This window comes from Dama dama, chromosome 19, assembly GCF_033118175.1.
Source record: "Dama dama isolate Ldn47 chromosome 19, ASM3311817v1, whole genome shotgun sequence".
In the NCBI taxonomy this organism is placed as follows: Eukaryota; Metazoa; Chordata; class Mammalia; order Artiodactyla; family Cervidae; genus Dama; species Dama dama.
Genome location: NC_083699.1, coordinates 52096562 through 52116982, shown reverse-complemented (window position 1 = coordinate 52116982; position 20421 = coordinate 52096562). Strand labels below are relative to the sequence as shown.

The 20421-nt window shown below is 39.3% G+C and overlaps 1 protein-coding gene across 10 annotated transcripts in view; it reads left to right on the top strand.

The window, feature by feature from the left end:
* CD86 (CD86 molecule) overlaps positions 1 to 20421 on the top strand; it is a 66173-nt gene that overhangs the window by 25834 nt on the left and 19918 nt on the right. For all 10 annotated transcript variants that reach the window (XM_061167033.1, XM_061167030.1, XM_061167032.1 and 7 more), the window contains exon 2: positions 9990 to 10039. In XM_061167033.1, coding sequence (XP_061023016.1) covers positions 9994 to 10039 — 46 coding nt within the window. In that variant the 5' untranslated portion in view covers positions 9990 to 9993. The remainder of the gene's footprint in view (positions 1 to 9989; positions 10040 to 20421) is intronic.

Sequence of the window (20421 nt, the reverse complement as noted above, 5' to 3'; positions counted from 1 at the left end):
CATTTGTATGATTTTTATATTTACTGCGGATAAGCTCTTCTCTATTTTCTACTATTCTACTTCACTTAAGTGTGGATCTTTATGTGTACCCTGAGATTTAGCATGCTAGTATCATACTCTCTTTTCAGCTGACCAACTGACCAATAGCTATCTGGCTTATTCTTGTGCACATTTTTATGTACATCTGCACATTTGAAAGCAGAAGTATGACTTCTGTGCTTTCATTCATAGTTTTACTAAACATGTAAAAATGAGAAAGTAAAAAACAGAGAGCCCCACAGTACCCACCTAGTATCAGCCTATTAAACAAGAATGATTTCTGGTACTCAGTTGTTGAGTGAATGAATCAATCAATACATTGTTCTCATCCCCCATATTTAATCCATCATCATATCCTGCTTGTTATAATCCTAAATTCTGCTTGGACCTATCCATTTCTATCTACTTTTCCCACCACAACCTACAACAAAAAGCCATCTTCTTTCACCTAAATGACTACAGTAGCCAACTGATTGGTCTGGTGGCCTCTGCCCTGGCTTCTCTACTATCCATCTGCTACACAGTAGCCAGTCATCTTCAAAACGCAAACCTGATTATGTCACTCCTCTGCTGTTCATGTTGCTGTCAGAATAAAGGACAAAATCTTTAACTGACCCACAATATAAGCACGGTCTGGCCCTTGCTGACCTCTCCAATCTTGTCCTCCACCCCTATACCCACATCAACCTTCTCTCATGTGTGTGCTCTCAGGACCTTTGCACATGCTGGTCCCATTGCCTAGTACTTTCCAAGTCACTCTACCAACCTTCACCTACTTAGCACCTATTCAATCTGTTCTGCTTACCTGTTGATGCACCAGAAACTGCCCCCAAACTTAGCAGCTTAGAACAGTGAATATTTTACTCTTTCTCATAACACGTGAGTCAGAAGTTTTGACAGCCTTCTGAGTGATTTTTCTGGTCCTCATGGCATCAACTTGGTCACTTAGCTGATGAATGGGCTAGTCTAGATGTATACCATCTAATTTAGTAGCCACTAGCCACATGTACCTACTGATTACTTGAAATGTAGCTCATCTTAAATGAGGTGTGTTGTAAGTATAAAATACCCATGTGATCCTGAAGATTTAGTACAGGAAAAATACTGTAAAATATTCATTAATAATTTTTATATTGATCACATATTGAAATAATATTTTAGATATTAGATTAGATAAAATATATTACTGAAATTAATTTCATCTGTTTTTAAATGTTTTAAAGTGGCTACCAGACATTTTTAAATTACATATTTGGCTTGTCTTATATTTCTATTGGACAGTGCTGATCTAGAACAAGTGTCAGTATTTTTTTTCTTTTCTATAAAAGGCCAGATAGAAAATATTTTCAGCTTTGCAGGCCATATGATCTCTGTCACAGCTTCTCAACTCTATCACTGCAGTACAAAAAACAGTCAAGGACAATAATTAAAGTAGTGGTTATAGCTGCATTTCAACAAAACTTTATTTGTAAAAATAGGTGGTGGTCTGATTTGGTCTTCAGGCTGCAGTTTGCTGACCTTTGATTTAAAGGATTCAGGATTCTAGTCACATATTTGGTGGGTTGGCAGAAATGGCTGGAAGGCTGGTTTCAGCTGGGACTATTGACCCAAATACCTACACACGGCATTTCCATGATGGTGGTCTCAGTAGTGGGACATCTTGTATAGTGGCTCTGAGCCCCATATTCCAAGAAAGACAAATACTGCAAGGCTTATTTTGACCTAGCCCCAGAAGTCCTAAACATCCCTTCTAGTGTACTCTATTGGTCAAACAAATGTCTAAGGCCAGCCCAGACTCAAGGAGAGGAAATTAGAGGTCACAAAGGGGTAGGAGGGAGGAGTAGCAAAGAATATGTGTCCATCTTTAATCTATCACATCATTCTTCAAATCTCAGTTTAGACTAGACCTATTATGGGCCCTCCAAGCACCATGAAGCTCTCCTCTGTAGCACTTGTCATCATTGTAATTTTACATTTATTTGTATGATCATCATCCTGCTCATCTACTAACCTATAAGCAACTATAGGAAGAGGAGTCCTTTCCAGTTTTGCTCATCATTCTATTCCCAGCACCTCGAACAAGGCCTGGCTCCATAAATATTTGTTAAATGAATGAACAACCTTGGGGCACAGCCAAGTATCTGTATGAATATGTATCCCCACATTTTTCCACTGCTCTCAAGCATGTCACGAGACACCCTGTCAGAAGTTAAAATTCAGATACAGTCAGTTCCCAGCAACCTTCTTATTTTGCAGTTCAGAAACTTTGTGAAAAAGGAAATAAACCTACCCTATTCCTCCAAGGAACTACAAGGTAATCATAGCTGTTCTAAGGGTAGAGCTTCAGGTTCTGGTGCCCTGAGAAGTGATTGACACAACGTGTCACCCTGAGGCCAGTCAAGGCCCTGGGCAGCTCGTCCTGCCTTCACTGTCTTCTCCCTAAGCTGGCAGTGCCCATCCAGCATGCTTGCTTGGCCAGTCACAGTACAAGCTGGCAGAAAACAAAGTACTGGGGTCTGAACATTGGAATGAGGCCAACCTAGTCCTCCCTCCATGGAAATTATGGCATCTTTTGCTTTGTTCGGAACAAGGACTCTCATATGTGCTGGGAGGAGATGAATGAGTCCACCTTCCACACTGGCCTGGAGCTTGAATGGTAGCTATTTGTGGACACTCTGTTTTTCTTTTTAGCTCTGGGTTAGGAATCAAGGCCTGAACATCTTTACACTCCCTCACAGCCTCTAGAACAAGCCTGACACTGAGTAAATTCACTACATGTTTGCATGAGACTGTCTCAATGAACAACCTTCATTAGACACCAGAAAACCTATCAGCATTTTTCCTGGTGCCCTGATCACCACTAATATTCTAGACAAAGTAGTGAAATAGGGAACTTTTTTTGCTGCTCCCCAACTTCTGCCTTGGAATCTTTCTCTCACTTCCTGAGCCATCATATGTGTACTCCCCTGTCCCACCCCGTGACTGGCCAACACCGCCTCACCATATCTGCGTACGGCCTTTCGTCTGAACTAGATCCCACATCCTCCTGCAGACTTGAGACGAAAAAGAGCTCTTCTTAATCCCCTTTGTTCTGTCCCAATGCACGTAGTTCCCAGAACTCTTCTAGGTGAGGCTTTGCTGAAACACAGTAACATGTGTCTGGAGGTCAGCCCAGGCCAACAAACTCATTACCTGTCCGGGGCTGGGGTGGAGAGAAGCATTCTCTACCTGGCATGTAATAGGTGCTCAAGCAATATTTGTGGACTGGATGGCAGCTCAGGACAGAAATGTCCCTGATACACAGGGACACTGTGGTCCATCCTACATCTAGCCCCGCCTGTCCCCCTGAGTGTCTCACTCTGATTCTAGGAGCTGCCATCACACCTGGATCCAGGGATGTGCGCTGTTCCCTTGTTACCCTGAGAGTGGGGAGAATTGATATCTTTTTTCCTTGCTCCTAAAGCACACTTGGGGCTTCCCTGGTGGCTCAGTGGTAAAGAATCTGGCTGCCAATACAAGAGATTCAGGTTTGATCTCCAGTTCAGGAAGATGGAGAAGGGAATGACAACCCACTCCAGTATTCTTGCCTGGAGAATCCCATAGACAGAGGAGCCTGGCAGGCTACCGTCCATGGGGTCACAAAAGAGTTGGACATGACTGAGTGACTAAGCAATAACAACAGCACATCTGAAACCAACTGGAACTTTTAAAGGAACTATACAAGAGTTAAAAAGAACACAATGAATGATGGATGGAAACTAAATTTCTGGTGGTGAGCAAACTGTAGTGTATACGGAAATGGAAATATAATGTCGTATGAAGTGGAAATATAATGTTGTATACATGAAAAAAATGTTGTAAACCAATGTTATCTCAATAAAATTGAAAAAGAATGCAGGGAAGAAACTCTATTTCTTTACCTGCAACATGGGGAAATAAAATCCCACCTTGCTGTGAGGAATAATATACTTGGTTGTTGAGTTGACTCTCACTCACATTCTATGATGGCCAGGTATGTAAAGTGAGAGAAGATAATGTCTGATGGGTGCTTTTCTTTAGTTTTGGAGGTGAACCTCCAGCTAAATAGAACGTTGAAACTCGTTCTAGGTTTTTGGCCAGTTCAGTCACCTACAGACTTTATTCTGCTCACAACTGACAGAAATATCCTCACAGAGAATCTCCCCTGTAAATTCTTAGGTTCTTTCCTCTCCCAATCCCCTTTCTTCTCTCTCCCTCCAAAACCTAGAGTTTCTACTTCTCAGGCCCTCTGGAGAAAGTCATGACTCGTAGTTGTGGTTAAGAGTTCATTGCACAGGGAGCAGTGACATTTCTGCTCTGCCTCACAGCCAGTGACATTGAAGAAAACTGGCCCCTTACACACACTCCATGGCTCGAGTGGAGAGAAATTTTTCACATGTATAAAAGAGTATATTTTTATACATTCATACTGTCTAAAAGAGTATCATGACACTCTCGAGTTTTAGCCCTATATTTTAATAGGGCCTCTGGTAAACCTTAAGTGTTGGTCAGGATGGTATGCAGTCTCTAAGTTAATGTTAGGGAAGTTTACTAGGAATATCACTTCTGGGGCAGGATTTCAAGGACAAACATGATTGCTCTTCCCAAAAATCCATAAAAGGCTTTGATAGAAGTATGTTAGGCTTAGATGTATTCTCTATCATCTGTTAGGTTTATTGTGCGTAGTTTGAGAGAATGATACCAGTATCAATGAGAGGAAGTTAAGGAGAGGCAGCTTCTCACCCAGGAGAAGACAGAGATTCCAAATAGAGAAGCAAAAAATAATTTTGATGTCCTTCTCAGACCCAGTGCTCCTTCCCACTGAATAAATTACAGGGATCATCTGTCCAGGATTTCCCAGGACCATACAGATTTCATGTAATTATTTGAATTAAAGGTGATTCATTAAATTTATACCAAAGTATAATTTTGATGGTGTGTCCTATTTGATACATCACCCAGGGAGGAAAAAAACTTTGATTACATCAAACATACTGATACTTGGTTTGCAAACAGTGTGAGATTTTTATACTAGGTAGGAATTCAGACTCACAGGGTTCACAGTCCACAGAATCTATGACAAATTGGATATTGGTAGTGATTTAGGATGATGAAGTGCACAGGAATTAAATAGAGAACTCCTTTACCTTATGATCCACCAATCCCACTCCTGGGCATATATCCAAAGAAACCTCTAATTCAGAAAGATACATGTACCCAGTGTTCATAGCAGCACTACTTACAGTAGCCAAGACATGGAAGCAATGTTCAACAAATGAGTGGATAAAGAACATGTAGTATATATACAGTGGAATATTACTCAGCCATAAAAAGGAATGAAATCATTCCATTTGTAGCAGCATGGATAGACCTAGAGATTATCATACTAAATGAAGTAACTCAGACATGGAAAAGACAAATATCATATACTATTACTTACATATGGAATCTTTATGATACAAATGAACTTATTTATCAAATGGAAACAGACAGATATAGAAAACATATTTATGGTTACCAAAGGAAGAAGAAGGGAAGGGATTAAATTAGGAGTCTAGGATTAACAGATACAAAACTACTATATATAAAATCAACAGCAAGCTCCTACTGTAACTCACAGGGAACTATATTCAGTATCTTGTATTAAACTATAATGGAAAATAATCTGAAAAAGAATATATACATATATACAACTAAATCATTTTGATGTACACCAGAAATTAACACAACATTTTATATCAACTATACTTCAATTTTTAAAAAAGAGAGCTCTTTTTCCAGATTCTACCACTTACTGGTGTCAGCTTTGGCCCAAAAGATAGTGCCCAAGTTCTGAAACTTATTAAAATACTGGAAGGAAGGCAGAACAATTGGGAGAGAGTGCGAGGTACACAGATTGGACACCTACTATGTGCTTTGGCAACTGAATATATTTGTAACTCACTGTCACAAAACACAAATTTTCTTATTGTTCACTAATTAGCACTAATTTTTTAAATATAAAAGAGCTCTACAAATCAATAAGGAAAAAAAAAGGCCAGTGACCCAAATTAATAATAGGCAAAAGAAATGTACAGATATGGAATAGAAAATATTATCTCTTGTACATTTGAAATGATGCTCATACACAAAATAAAAGAAATTCATTTAAAAATTATAGTGAGAAACACCTCACACCCTTTAGGATGGGTACTAAAGAAAAGAACTACAGAAAATAACAAGTGTTGGCAAGAATGTGGAGAATTGGAATTCTTGTACACAGTTAATGAGAATGTAAATGGTATATCCAGGGAGAAACAATATGGCAGTTCCCTCAAAAATTAAAAATAGAATTACCATATGATCCAGTAATTCCACTTTCAAGTATATACTCAAAAGAAATGATAGCAATGTCTGGAAGAGATATTTGTACACTCGTGATCATAGCATAATTCACGGCAGCCAAAAAGAGGAAGCAACTCGGATGTCCATCAACAGTTGAATGGATAAACAAAATGTGGCATTTACATACAATAGGATATTATTCAGCCTTAAAAAGAAAGGAAATTCTGACACGTGCTACAAAATGCTTGAATCTTGAATACATTATGCTAAGTTAAATAAACCAGACACAAAAGACAAACATTGTATGAGTCTACTTATATGAGGTGCCTAAAGTAGTCAAATTCATGGCGATAGAAGGTAGAATGATGCTTTTCAGGGACAGAGGGAGTGGAGAAGCGTGTGGAGTTAGTATTTAATGGGTACAGAATTTCAGTTTTGCAAGATGAAAGGAGTTCTGGAGATGGGTGGTAGTGATGGTTGCACAACAAATGTAAATGTGTTTAATATTACTGCACACTTTAGAAATGAGTAAGATGGTAAATTTTATGTTATGTGTATTTCATGACAACAAAAAAGGAATTTTTTAAAAATTACAATGAGATGTCATTTTAACCTTCCCTACTGGTAAAGATCAATATTAAAAAGCAGAGACATTACTTTGCTGACAAAGGTCCTTCTAATTAAAGCTACGGTTTTTCCAATAGTCATGTATGGATGTAAGAGTTGGACTATAAAGAAAGCTAAGCACAGAAGAATTGATGCTTTTGAACTGTGGTGTTGGAGACAACTCTTGAGAGTTCCTTGGACTGCAAGGAGATCCAACCAGTCAATCCTAAAGGAAATCAGTCCTGAATATTCATTGGAAGGACTGATGCTGAAACTGAAACTCCAATACTTTGACCACCTGATTCAAAGAGCCAATTCATTAGAAAAGATGCTAGGAAAGATTGAGGGCAGGAGGAGAAGGGGACAACAGAGGATGAGATGGTTGGATGGCATCACCGACTCGATAGACAGGAGTTTGAGCAAGCTCTAGGAGTTGGTGATGGACAGGGAAGCCTGGTGTGCTGCAGTCCATGGGGTCGCAAAGAGTCAGACACAACTGAGCAACTGAACTGAACTAACTGGTAAAGATTACGAATTAGAAATCTTTTTTGGCAAAATCTATATGAAAATAAGGACACTCATGCTGTGATTTTGTTGGTGGAAACATAAGCATCTAGTTTTAGGGGAGAACAATTTTCCAATATGTGTGAAGATTAAAATTGAAGTTGCTTTTTAACTTTTTGGTCAAGCCATTCTGCTCCTAGGAAGATAGCTTATTCTCACATATATGATTTGGCATATGATCAAGGCTCTTCATTGCAGCAGAAGATTGGAAAAAACCCAAATGTCTATTGATAGGGGCTGGTAAAGTAAATTATTGCCATCCAATAGAAAACACCAGAATAATATGCAACTGTTAGAATGAGGATACCCAGTATGTGTGGACACAAAAAAAATCTCCAAGGGAGTAGTTAGTGTGCAAAACTGCATTATAGTGTGCTAACATTTGCGCTTTATAATAAGATTTTTTTTAAAAATGGGTCTAAGTTTTCATTTCTCTTTGTCTCAAATAAGTGCAAGTAGAGGCAAGAAACTGCTAACAGGTAAAAGTGGTCAACACTTATTGCTATGGGGAGAAATCAAACTGCTAGAGGGCAGGGTTGGCAGGGAGTTACTTTCCACTGTTTATTGCCCTTGTATTTCAAATTTAGTACTATGAGCAGGTATGATCTATTTAAAAATTTTTATTTAAAAAAAAAGAAATTACAGTCCAGAAGGAAAGAAACATAACAAATACTTTCAGCCTAAAGTCATGCACTAGGTGTTATGGGAAAGGAAAGGAAGGGTGTCTAGCATAACCCACAGGCATCAAAGATGGCTTCTAGACAAATTACCTGCAGGGAAGAAATGTATGCTATTGGATCAGGAATAGTTGTATACTTTCACCTGAGCATTGGTTTATTTTTATCTCATGGACAGATCTTGAAATTGATTCACCAATTAGAGTTTCCTCATCACTTTAGCTGTTAAAAAGTTAACAAGCCAAACTTGTGACCCATACCATACAAAGTGGGCAAATTTCTATGGTAAGCATTTAGCTTTGGCATTGTACTTGACTCCATTTTGTATTCCTGCATCTGGTTTGCTTTTCCCCTGTTTGTAATGTTGTTCATCTTCCCTATTCTATGCTTCCCTGTAAGCCACTCTACAGCCTTTTTGGTCTAAGTTGGGGTAAATGGGTGAATGAAGAAAGGTGGAGGGCAGGAAAAGAAAAGAGAGAGCATGGAGATTATAGAGCAATGCCTATCATTTCCCTTGGCTTCATCACATAGATTAAGTGAACACTAGTACAGGATTATCAAAGTGGGCTCCTTAGACCAGGAGCATCACTAATCATCTGTGAATTTGTGAGTCATGGATTTCACTCAATCTACTAAATCAGAATTGCTGTGGAAAAGGCCCAGGAATCTGCTTTAACATGCCCTCCAGATAATTTTTATGCACATTAATGTTTGAAAACTGCAGGGAAGCCAAAGAAAAATTGATTTCTAAACGTGAAAGTGAAAGTCCCTCAGTCGTATATGAGTCTTTGAGACCCCATGGACTTATACAGTCCATGAAATTCTCCAGGCCAAAATACTGGAATGGGTAACCTTTCCCTCTCCAGGGGATCTTCCTAACCCAGGAATCAAACCCAGGTCTCCCACATTGCTGGCGATTCTTTACCAGCTGAGCCACCAGGGAAGCCCAAGAATACTGGAGTGGGTAACCTATCTCTTCTCCAGAGGAGCTTCCCAACCCAGGAATTAAACCAAGGTCTCCAGAATTGCAGGCAGATTCTTTAACAACTGAGCTACCAGGGAAGCCATAAATACTTTCTATTTGCCCCACCATATCCTTTTATTGGTCAAGATAATAATGCTGCTATTGCTGTTTTAGTTGCTCAGTTGTGTCTGACTCTTTGCAACCCCGTGGACTGTTGCTTACCAGGCTCCTCTTTCACCGTGGGATTTCCCACGCAAGAATACTGGAATGGGTTGCCATTTCTTTCTCAGCTACTTCAGTAAACAACTCCCAAAATTTCATTAACTTAACACACCAAAATTTTATTTTTTGCTCACATCACAGTCCAATATAGATCACTGTGGGATGTTAAGAGCTGTTTTATTAATTTGTTCAGCCAATCAGCTTCTTTCATGGTGAGGCTTTACCATCTTCTGGCTGCTTGGACTCCTCCTCTGGATCCTCTGCATCAAAGAAGGCAGGGGATGGAGGCAAGAGAAAGGCTTTAGCGCTGTGGTACCTGGAAGTAATGCCCATCTTTTCTGCTCACAATTCCACTGGTCAAAACCCAGTCACACGGCCTACTTAGTATGGGGGTGGGGGCTGGGAAATAGGGTATGTCTGTAGGTTTAGGAGAAAAAGAAAATGGCTTTGATGAACACACTGTATCATCTTTGCCACACCCATGCGCCGAAGTGAATTTCAAACTCCACTTTGTCACATTTTCGTTTTCGGTTTCATTTTCTAATCGAGTTTTATCTTCTCTGTTTTAACTCTAGCACCATGGGACTGCGAAACACTCTCATTGTGATGGCCCTCCTGCTCTCTGGTAAGCACACTTTTGGCTTTATAAAGTCCTATAATCCTCCTACTGTCTCCCCATGAACCTGAACAGCAAGCTGGGGCTTGAGACTTGATGGGTTTTACTCACTTTCTATTCAGCGTTCACAAGACCACAAGCCAAAAAGACTTTCATGGAGAAGAAGGAAGCATCACAGTTGAGAACATGTATCTCAGCTGATGGCAGGTCCAACCTGAGATGGAGCCCAGGCCTTCTGCCATCTTACACCTGCTTAAATGCCCCTCAGCTAATCATATCAGCTGCTTTACCATCAAGCTAAGGGGCTAAGCTTCAGGGCTTCTCACCTGCACAGTTCTTTCCAAACCACTCCAAGACCTCAGGAGGAGCCTTAACAGTGCAGTCACAGGTCTTAGGTCTTAGTAAAGTTTTTATTAGTAAGATATTTTAACCACAATAAGTTAAGACCATTGTCTCTTTCCACTGTGACTTTTTTACTGTCTCTCTGTCACATTCTCCCCCTATTGAGCAGCGTTGCAGTTGCCATGGGCATTTTGTTTTGTGTTCTGTATTCTTTTTCTTAAAGAGCTCCTCTCTACTCAAAATAAATTTTAGAAGTGTCAGGCCTCAGAAAACTCAAACCTTCCCTGTTTGCTGCTTTCTCTCAATTTACTTTCATCAGTAAACTGGGGCTGGCCAAGGTTCCTGCCACCCATCTTGGGACTGGGTGCCGTTAGTTTCTCCTGACCCAGGCTCTTCCTGCTGCTTGTCTTCCCCACCCTCCGCACTGAGAGGGAAGCATCCTGGTCCTGGTGTGGGGCAGACGGGGAGGGGTAGCCCACCTGCTGTTTGCTGCAGCAGAGCACAGGCTGCCCCTAACTAACTAGACTGGCCATGAGCTCACCTCCTCCCAGTGGCCACACGTAAGGCCCTTAGCCACTGACCTCATCCCTGCTGTGGTTGACAAAGAGTCAGGCTACGAGGGAAGGAGTCTCCCTCAGATCGATGCTGGCTGGGACAGGCTTTTGGGGATGTGCTTTCTGCTTAGCACCCTGGAGCTTTCTGTGTCTGTGCTATAGACATGTTACCTGATCTACAGATGGGCTAACAGATCACTGACTTTGGTCATAATACTAGCTTTCACCTCCCAGGACCAATATGATTTGCTATTTTAACTCTTGAGAAAGTAGAAGTTATGTGTGAGCAGGGGCAGAGAGAAAAGGGTTGAAGCAAAGCTTTGGATCCAGCAAGAACCTCTTCCCATCCCACTTCTAATTTTTTTATTTGACAAGCATACAGATGTAGCACTTACAAAAACTTTGTGCCAGGTACTGTTCTAAGCATTTTATAGATATTAACTCATTTAAACACCATCATAACTCTGCTTTAGGTCTTGTTATGATTCCCCATTTTACAAATGTACAAACTAAAACCCAGAGAGGTTAAGTAATTTGCTAAAGACAACATTGCTGATAAGTGGCAGACCTTGAGTTCATACCCAGCAGTATAGATGCAGCATCTGTTCACTTCACCTTGACACAATGCTACTTCTCCTAACTCTTCCTAGGGAACTCTCCATATAGTAGGATTTGTCCCTTGGGCACCCAAACAGGTTTGATAGATCATGTGGCTTGTGCCTCAGTCAAGTTCACAATTTTCCCATCAAATACATCCTCCAAGTTCCCTGCAGTCAATTCCTTAGCTGTCCCTACAGCTTGGGCCCTTGTCTTTCTCATACAGTGACCAGCCCAGGTCTTATAACTTGGGAGAGAAGAAAAAAAAAAAAATGGCCTGAAAACAAATTTCAGAAAAGTCTGAATTGAGATATCATTCACCCCTTCTCCCCCTAAACTTTCTGACTCTGCCCATGGAAAGTGAAAATAAAACTGAGAAACCTCACCAAAATTGAGTCCAGGTGTCACTTTTGCCCTTGCTTTGCGTTTGAAACTGCTTGGACACTTCCTGACTTCTGAAAAGAGTTGTCAATACTGAAATTTTAAAAATAACTCCTCCAAATAGAAGTCATTTAAGCTTTATGGTGATGAGAGAATAGTGGTTATATTTTTGGCAGTACAAATTTAAAGTGGGATAGAAGATAGAAGACAGTGACACTTGATTAGAAGATAATATTGCCAGTACTTCACACAGGATTAAAAATAGCAACAACAACAAAACAGATTTCATTCTTATGTAAAGAATGAAAAGGAATCCATCTGAATCTCATCTTTCTTCTCAGGGTACATCTCTGCTTACTGGGATGGCGAGCAGTGACCTACTCATCGGCAGGCATCCAAAGGGAGAAAGGGGATGCAATTGACCCAGCAAAAACACAGGGCTGAATAATTCATTTGACAGCAGATATAAAACAATGCAGTGAAATAATTCTGTTTCTCCTTTTCTCCCTAATATGTTTTGTGTCTTCCACTAGTCATGGAAATCAGACAATGTATTTGCTGACTCTGCCCATGAGGCAAAAATTGGATGAGAGTTTGAAACCTAAAAGGGCAAGAAGGCAGCCTTCTTGCATAATTAGATTATAGTTTGTGTTTAGATTATAATTTGTGTTTAGTAGATAATAACTTGTGTTTATAAAGCTAAAGGAATGTTGAGCTGCCACTAGCAAAGGTACCTCTAACTGTCCAGCTCTGTTTGCTGCTATCCCAGCACCTCCAGTAATACTTAAATCTGGAGTCAGAGTGGTATTTGGGAAATCAATAGTTCACACATCAGGAGGAAGTTTCTTCTTAGTTTGACTTCTGAAGGATGCTCTCTTATTGTCTGGAGGTTCTCTGGGTCCTAGGGCTTCTCATTTCTCTTGAACAATACTTCTGGTTGAACAATTAATATTCCAGGAGTAGTTGGGGGTTCTTCCTTCACTTTTAAGATTTACATAAAATTGGCTCAAACCTTCATTTTCTATCTGGTATAAATGTTTATTGCTTCCCCCAGATTTTTCCAGGTTCCTATATGGGTGGTTGCATGTTTATATGGCTACTTTGACTCCCACTTCCTGTTGCTGTTGATAGTGGTCACTATAATCACAGAGGTGGATAGATAGTTCAGACCTAATTCCCAAATTCCCAAAGAAGTGTCATGGAGCCTCAAGGTTCTCCTTTTGGAGTCACTCGTTTAAAATTAAGGTACTGTTTCGGGGGTCTTTGAAATACTTGTATGCTTCCCAGTAGGGAGTATCTTACTTCTGAAGTAGTGGATCATCTTAATGTTTAGTAGGTTCCAGAGAGAATGGGCTGTCTGACAAGTTAATTTATTGGAAGATGGTCACTGAATAGGGTAAGCATGGGGTTGATTGGGAGCAGGGGTAATATTTGTAGGGAACAGAGAGGCTCCAGTGGCAAACAAACTACTTTGGGAAGAGGCAAGAGTTTGAGAGACTGTAGTTTGTTTTTCCTTTGTGAGAGATCTTAATACCATCTCCAAATTATGCAACTCGGGATTTCAGTCCCCTCGGTACTGTTGAGATTTACAGAAACAAAAATACTTGTAACCCTTCCTTTATAGCCATTGGCAGCCACAGGGCCAAATTCCAGGGCCTCAAAATTACAAAAAACTCTTTCAATATCCTCTAACAGTATTTACCCATCCTTGGTTTCATTTTCACTTTCTTTCATTCCTTCTCCCTGTAGATATCTCTATTAAAAAGTATTCAGCTCCCTGTACTACTTAAAAATCACTTCTCTGGTCCTTACAATAATGTAACAGGCGAGAGAATAAAAATAGTTATGTATAGTTGTGGCCACAATATACATGCAAATCACTGAATATGTTTTATTCAGTATTGTTTCATACACACTGTCTCAAGTTTCTAAGTTCTTTTCATTTTTATAATTTTTGAAACTATTAGTCCAATGAGTAGAAATGCTGTAATTTGCTTTATTTGTATGTGTGTGTTTTATTCACTCAGAAATAATTGCCCCCATTGTCTTCTTTGATTTATGGTTGCTGAGAAGTTTTCATTCTAATTGTCATTGGTTTTTTGTTTTTTGTTTTTAATTTTTTTTAAATTAATTAATTTATTTATTTTACTTTAAAACATTGTATTGGTTTTGCCATACAATGACTTGAATCCGCCATGGGTGTACATGTATTCCCCATTCTGAACTCCCACCTCCCTCCCCATCCCATCCCTCTGGGTCATCCCAGTGCACCAGCCCCAAGCATCCTGTATCATGCACCGAAATTGGACAGGCGATTCGTTTCACATATGATAATTTACATGTTTCAATGCCATTCTCCCATATCATCCCGCCCTCACCCTCTCCCACAGAGTCCAAAAGACTGTTCAATACATCTGTGTCTCTCTTGCTGTCTCACATACAGGGTTATCATTACCATCTTTCTAAATTCCATATATATGCGTTCGTATACTGTATTGGTGTTTTTCTTTCTGGCTTACTTCGCTCTGTGTAATAGGCTCCAGTTTCATCCCCCTCGTTAGATTGATTCAAATGTATTCTTTTTAATGGCTGAGTAATATTCCATTGTGTATATGTACCACAGCTTTCTTATCCATTCATCTGCTGATGGACATCTAGGTTGCTTCCATGTCCTGGCTATTATAAACAGTGCTGCGATGAACATTGGGGTTACACGTGTCTCTTTCAATTCTGGTTTCCTCAGTGTGTATGCCCAGGAGTGGGATTGCTGGGTCATATGGCAGTTCTATTTCCAGTTTTTTAAGGAATCTCCACACTGTTCTCCATAGTGGCTGTACTAGTTTGCATTCCCACCAACAGTTTAAGAGGGTTCCCTTTTCTCCACACCCTCTCCAGCATTTATTGCTTGTAGACTTTTGGATAGCAGCCATTCTGACTGGCTTGTAATGGTACCTCATTGTGGTTGTGGTTTGCATTTCTCTGATAGTGAGTGATGTTGAGCATCTTTTCATGTGATTTTTAACCATCTGTATGTCTTCTTTGGAGAAATGTCTGTTTAGTTCTTTGGCCCACTTTTTGATTGGGTCTTTTATTTTTCTGGAATTGAGCTGCAGGAGTTGCTTGTATATTTTTGATTAATTCTTTGTCTGTTGCTTCATTTGCTATTATTTTCTCCCATTCTGAAGGCTGTCTTTTCACCTTGCTTATAGTTTCCTTTGTTGTGTGCAGAAGCTTTTAATTTTAATTAGGTCCCATTTGTTTATTTTTGCTTTTATTTCCAATATTCTGGGAGGTGGGTCATAGAGGATTCTGCTGTGGTTAATGTCGGAGAGTGTTTTGTGTTGGAGAGCGTTTTGCCTATGTTTTCCTCTAGGAGTTTTATAGTTTCTGGTCTTACATTTAGCTCTTTAATCTATTTTGAGTTTATTTTTGTGTATGGTGTTAGAAAGTGTTCTAGTTTCATTCTTTTACAAGTGGTTGACCAGTTTTCCCAGCACCACTTATTAAAGAGATTGTCTTTTCTCCATTGTATATTCTTGCCTACTTTCTCAAAGATAAGGTGTCCTTAGATGCATAGATTTATCTCTGGGCTTTCTATTTTGTTCCATTGATCTATATTTCTGTCCTTGTGCCAGTACCACACTGTCTTGATGCCTGTAGCTTTGTAGTAGAGACTGAAGTCAGGCAAGTTGATTCCTCCAGTTCCATTCTTCTTTCTCAAGGTTGCTTCAGCTATTCAAGGTTTTCTGTATTTCCATACAAATTGTGAAGTTATTTGTTCCAGTTCTCTCAAAAATTACCTCAAAAAACAAGAAAAAAGTCAAATAAATAACCTAACTCTACACCTAAAGCAACTTGAAAAGGAAGAAATTATGAACCCCAGGTTTAGTAGAAGGAAAGAAATCTTTAAAATTAGGGCAGAAATAAATGCAAAAGAAGCAAAATAGACCATAGCAAAAATCAACAAAACCAAAAGCTGGTTCTTTGAGAAGGTAAATAGAATTGACAAACCATTAGCCAGACTCATCAAGAAACAAAGGGAAAAAAATCAAATCAACAAAATTAGAAATGAAAATGGAGAGACCACAACAGACAACACAGAAATACAAAGGATCATAAGAGACTATTATCAGCAACTATATGCAAATAAAATGGACAATTTGGAAGAAATGGACAAATTCTTAGAAAAGTACAACTTTCCAAAATTGAACCAGGAAGAAATTGGAAATTTCAACAGACCCATCACAAGCATGGAAATTGAAACTGTAATCAGAAATCTTCCAACAAACAAAAGCCCAGGACCAGACAGCTTCACAGGTGAATTCTACCAAAAATTTAGAGAAGAACTAATACCTTTCCTACTCAAACTCTTCCAGAAAATTGCAGAGGAAGGTAAACTTCCAAACTCATTCTATGAGGCCACCATCACCTTAATACCAAAACCTGACAAAGATGCCACAAAGAAAGAAAACTGTAGGTCAATATAACTGATGAACATAGATGCAAAAATCCTTAACAAAATTCTAGCAAACATAATCCAACAACATATTAAAAAGATCATACATCATGACCAAGTGGGCTTTATCCCAGTGATGCAAGGATTCTTCAAATCAATCAATATAATACACTACATTAACAAATTGAAAAATAAAAACCTTATGTTTATCTCAATAGATGCAGAGAAAGCCTTTGACAAAATTCAACATCCATTTATGATAAAAACCCTCCAGAAAGCAGGAATAGAAGGAACATATCTCAACATAATAAAAGCTATATATGGCAAACCCTCAGCAAACATTATCCTCAATGGTGAAAAATTGAAAGCATTTCCCCTAAAGTCAGGAATAAGATAAGGGTGCCCACTCTCACCACTACTATTCAATATAGTTTTCGAAGTTTTTGCCACAGCAATCAGAGCAGAAAAAGAAATACAAGGAATCCAAACTGGAAAAGAAGTAAAACTCTCACTGTTTACAGATGACATGATCCTCTACATAGAAAACACTAAAGACTCCACCAGAAAATTACTAGAGCTAATCAATGAATATAGTAAAGTTGCAGGATATAAAATTAACACACAGAAATCCCTTGCATTCTTATACACTAACAACGAGATAACAGAAAGAGAAATTAAGGAAACAATTCCATTCACCATTGCAACGAAAAGAATAAAATACTTAGGAATAAATCTACCTAAAGAAACAAAAGACCTATATATAGAAAACTATAAAACACTGATGAAAGAAATCAAAGATGACACAAACAGATGGAGAAATATACTGTGCTCATGGGTCAGAAGAATCAATATAGTGAAAATGAGTATACTGCCCAAAGCAATCCATAGATTCAATGCACTCCCTATCAAGCTACCAACGGTATTTTTCAGAGAACTAGAACAAATAATGTCATTGTTTTATAGGTGTTCTTTCTTCATTTTTTTTTAAGAATGAAAGATTCACTTCTTCATAAATTTGAAGAAGTATTTGATGTTTTTTGTTTAGCAGCTTCACCACAATGTATCTAGGTGCAGATTTATTGTCATTTATCTTCACTTACTGTCATGGTATTGAGAATGGATTTCTGATCTAAGGACTTGTGTCTTTCTCAGTTTTGAATAATCACAATCTTTAAATATTGTTTCTCTACCATTCCTCCCATTCTCTTCTTTTAGGAACTACTAGTACTTCTCAGACTAACTCCTCTGGACTCTTAACCTGTTTTTCCACATTTTCATTTCTTTCTCTCTCTGTGCAGTAGAGCAGTCAAGGATTAAGTGGGTCAGCACAGACATGGGGGTCTTCAGACTGTTGAGGGAGCTCAGATCAAAAAGCTCCAGCAGTTTTATGGACCCTGGGGAGAGGTGGAAAGGAAGGATGAGGGAGAAGGGCTCAGAATGGAAATACTGAGTCTGCTGGAGAAAAGTAAGCCTGCAAGGCGAAAATGTCTCCAAACATAAGGCAGCCTCATCAGAAGCATCTTAAGAAGACCTCTGCCCAAGGCCCCAAATAAAGAAACTGTAAAACAAAGGTGTCTGGGCTACAATACAAATATGTGAAAGAGCGTGACTGGCTGGTGAAGTGGGCAAATCCTTGACTGCAACTCCCTTCCAAGACTGCAATGTCTTCTTGGCTGTGCAAAAAGACTGAAGTGGTGAGGCCTTGAGATAGACTGTACCTGACCTTTTGGAGGAATGACAAGGAAGCCAGTATAGCTGGGGCAGAGTAAGTGAAGGGAAGACGTCTGAAAGTTACCAGGGATCAGCTTACATAAGAATTCATAGGTCACAGGAAGGATTGGGGTATAGTTCTCCTTCTGATGGGAAGGGATTTGGATATAATTTTCAGAATGATGAGAAGCCATCAGAGATTTTTGAACAGGAGTGTTATACTATCTGAGATGCATTTTTAAGGGTCAATTGGGCTTAAGGAATTAGATTTGGGAACAAGGGTAGAAGTAGGGAGATAAGTGAGGAGGCAATTGCAATTATCCAATCAAAAGGTAGTGGATGTTTGACCTAGGGTACTATCTGCAGATACAGTGAGAAATATTCCAATTCATAACATATCCCAATGAGGTGGGAGAATTTATGGAGTGGTGGTAGGAGAAAGAATAAAATGAAAAGGTAAGAGGTGGTGGTCACAAGGTGAGATGCTTGCTATTGAGAGTTTTTAGGAAGTGAGGTGATAACAATAAGATCTGAATTCTGGTCCAGGGAGGAGATGGTTGAGGAAGAAAGGACAAGATACTGGAGGAAAAGAGGACAAGAAAGGGAGAGGTTGGGCATTGTATGCAAGGGGCTGAAATTGCCTAGACAAAGGCAGTGATGGGGAAGCTAGGTGCTCAGATCTTCAGTGAATAAGGGCGTGCCTAAGACAAGATGGATAACAACAGCTATAAGGGGCAGTGGGTGGTACAATCTGAGGGCTTGGACTTGCCTGGAGCTGAGTTTTTTGACATGTAGTGATATGTTTTACATTTTATCTTATATGATACTTCATATATTTTAATAGACCATATTTCATATAATATATAGTATAGTTATATATTTGATAAAATATACAGATATTATATACCTATAATATATGTACATAACTGTGTATGTATTTATATCTATAGTGGGATCCACAGTGAGCATGAAATCAAAGCAAAGCAAGTCTTAACAGAAATATCATCTCAGCCATGAAAACTCCTGGAGACCCATCCCTGCCCTAGTCACTACTTAAGGGGTGATGAGAGGAAATTGACCAGGATGTCAGAATTTGGGAAAGAATGGAGTTTCAAGAAGGAGAGACAGCCAACAGTGTGGTGTTCAACAGTGTGGTCAGATAAGATAAGGTCTAAAAAGTGTTCAGCATTTAACAATGGGGGGAAGCCACTGACAACACTTGCCAGGGAAGTTTCATTAGCGAGGTGGAGACAGAGGCAAGGGTGGAGACAGCAGTCACTGCTTAGTCTTTAAGAAAGTTCACTCGAGAAAGAGAAACTACAAGCAGTAGCAGAGGGTACTGCTGAAGTAACTGCTGGGAGGAAGGGAGAGGGTTTACCAAGTAGAGTGAGCAGCCCAGAGGCCAAGTTTAAGTGAACTAGAGACAAGTGATTTGTAATGTCACCAGTCTAATCAGTTGAATAATTTTCTCCAGGAGCGTTCAAACATTGTCATGAGAACAGATATATAGATCAAAAGTAGATTGTTCTTGGAATGAAATCTGCACAGAAGGGCAAGTTTACGGAAGTTTCTTACAAAGGAATAATTGAAAAAATATACTATTGCTGTACTATCCAACATGATAGCCACTAGCCACATGTGGCTATTTAAATTTAAATTAGCTAAAATTAAGTAAGATGAAAATTAAGTATCTTAGTCATACCACCTACCTATTAAGAGACTGCTTTTGGAAAGCACTACATTATAAGGTATAGACTGGATAGAGCTGAAGTCATAAGGAAGTTCAGAAACAGATGAAGGTAATCAAGAGCAAATCTTGGAAGATGATATCTTGCAGACAGAGATTGGTACATTGAGGTTTAAGATTCTAGGGACAGAGATGTTCTTAGCAATAAGATTTAGGATTATGTCATGGGAAAGGAGTTGCTGAAATAGCCTGTGGATGAAGATCTTTCAAGTGGCAAAGATCAAAGAACATTGAGGCATGGTTGCTGGTAAACTTATCCATGCCAAAGCCACCTTTGATATTTGATAGGAACAATTGATTAAAAAGGAACACCTTGCATCTAATGCCAAGAATCTTCAGTGAGTAAGGAAGTAGTGACAAATGATTAGTAGCTAACAGCAGTGAAAGAGAAGAACACCTCAAAGAGGGAAGAGTGTTACTAAAGGTCCCTGTAAAGTGTCATAAAACAAGCAGTGGCTGGGGGCAAAAGCACAACCTTATGGGAAACATTTGATGAAGAGGTTGAAGACATAAAAGTGTTTATTAAAATGGAATGACACTGGTAGAGCTTTGGAGGAAGTTTAGTAAAAGAAGGGAAATTCATGAGTACAGATAAGCATAGTAA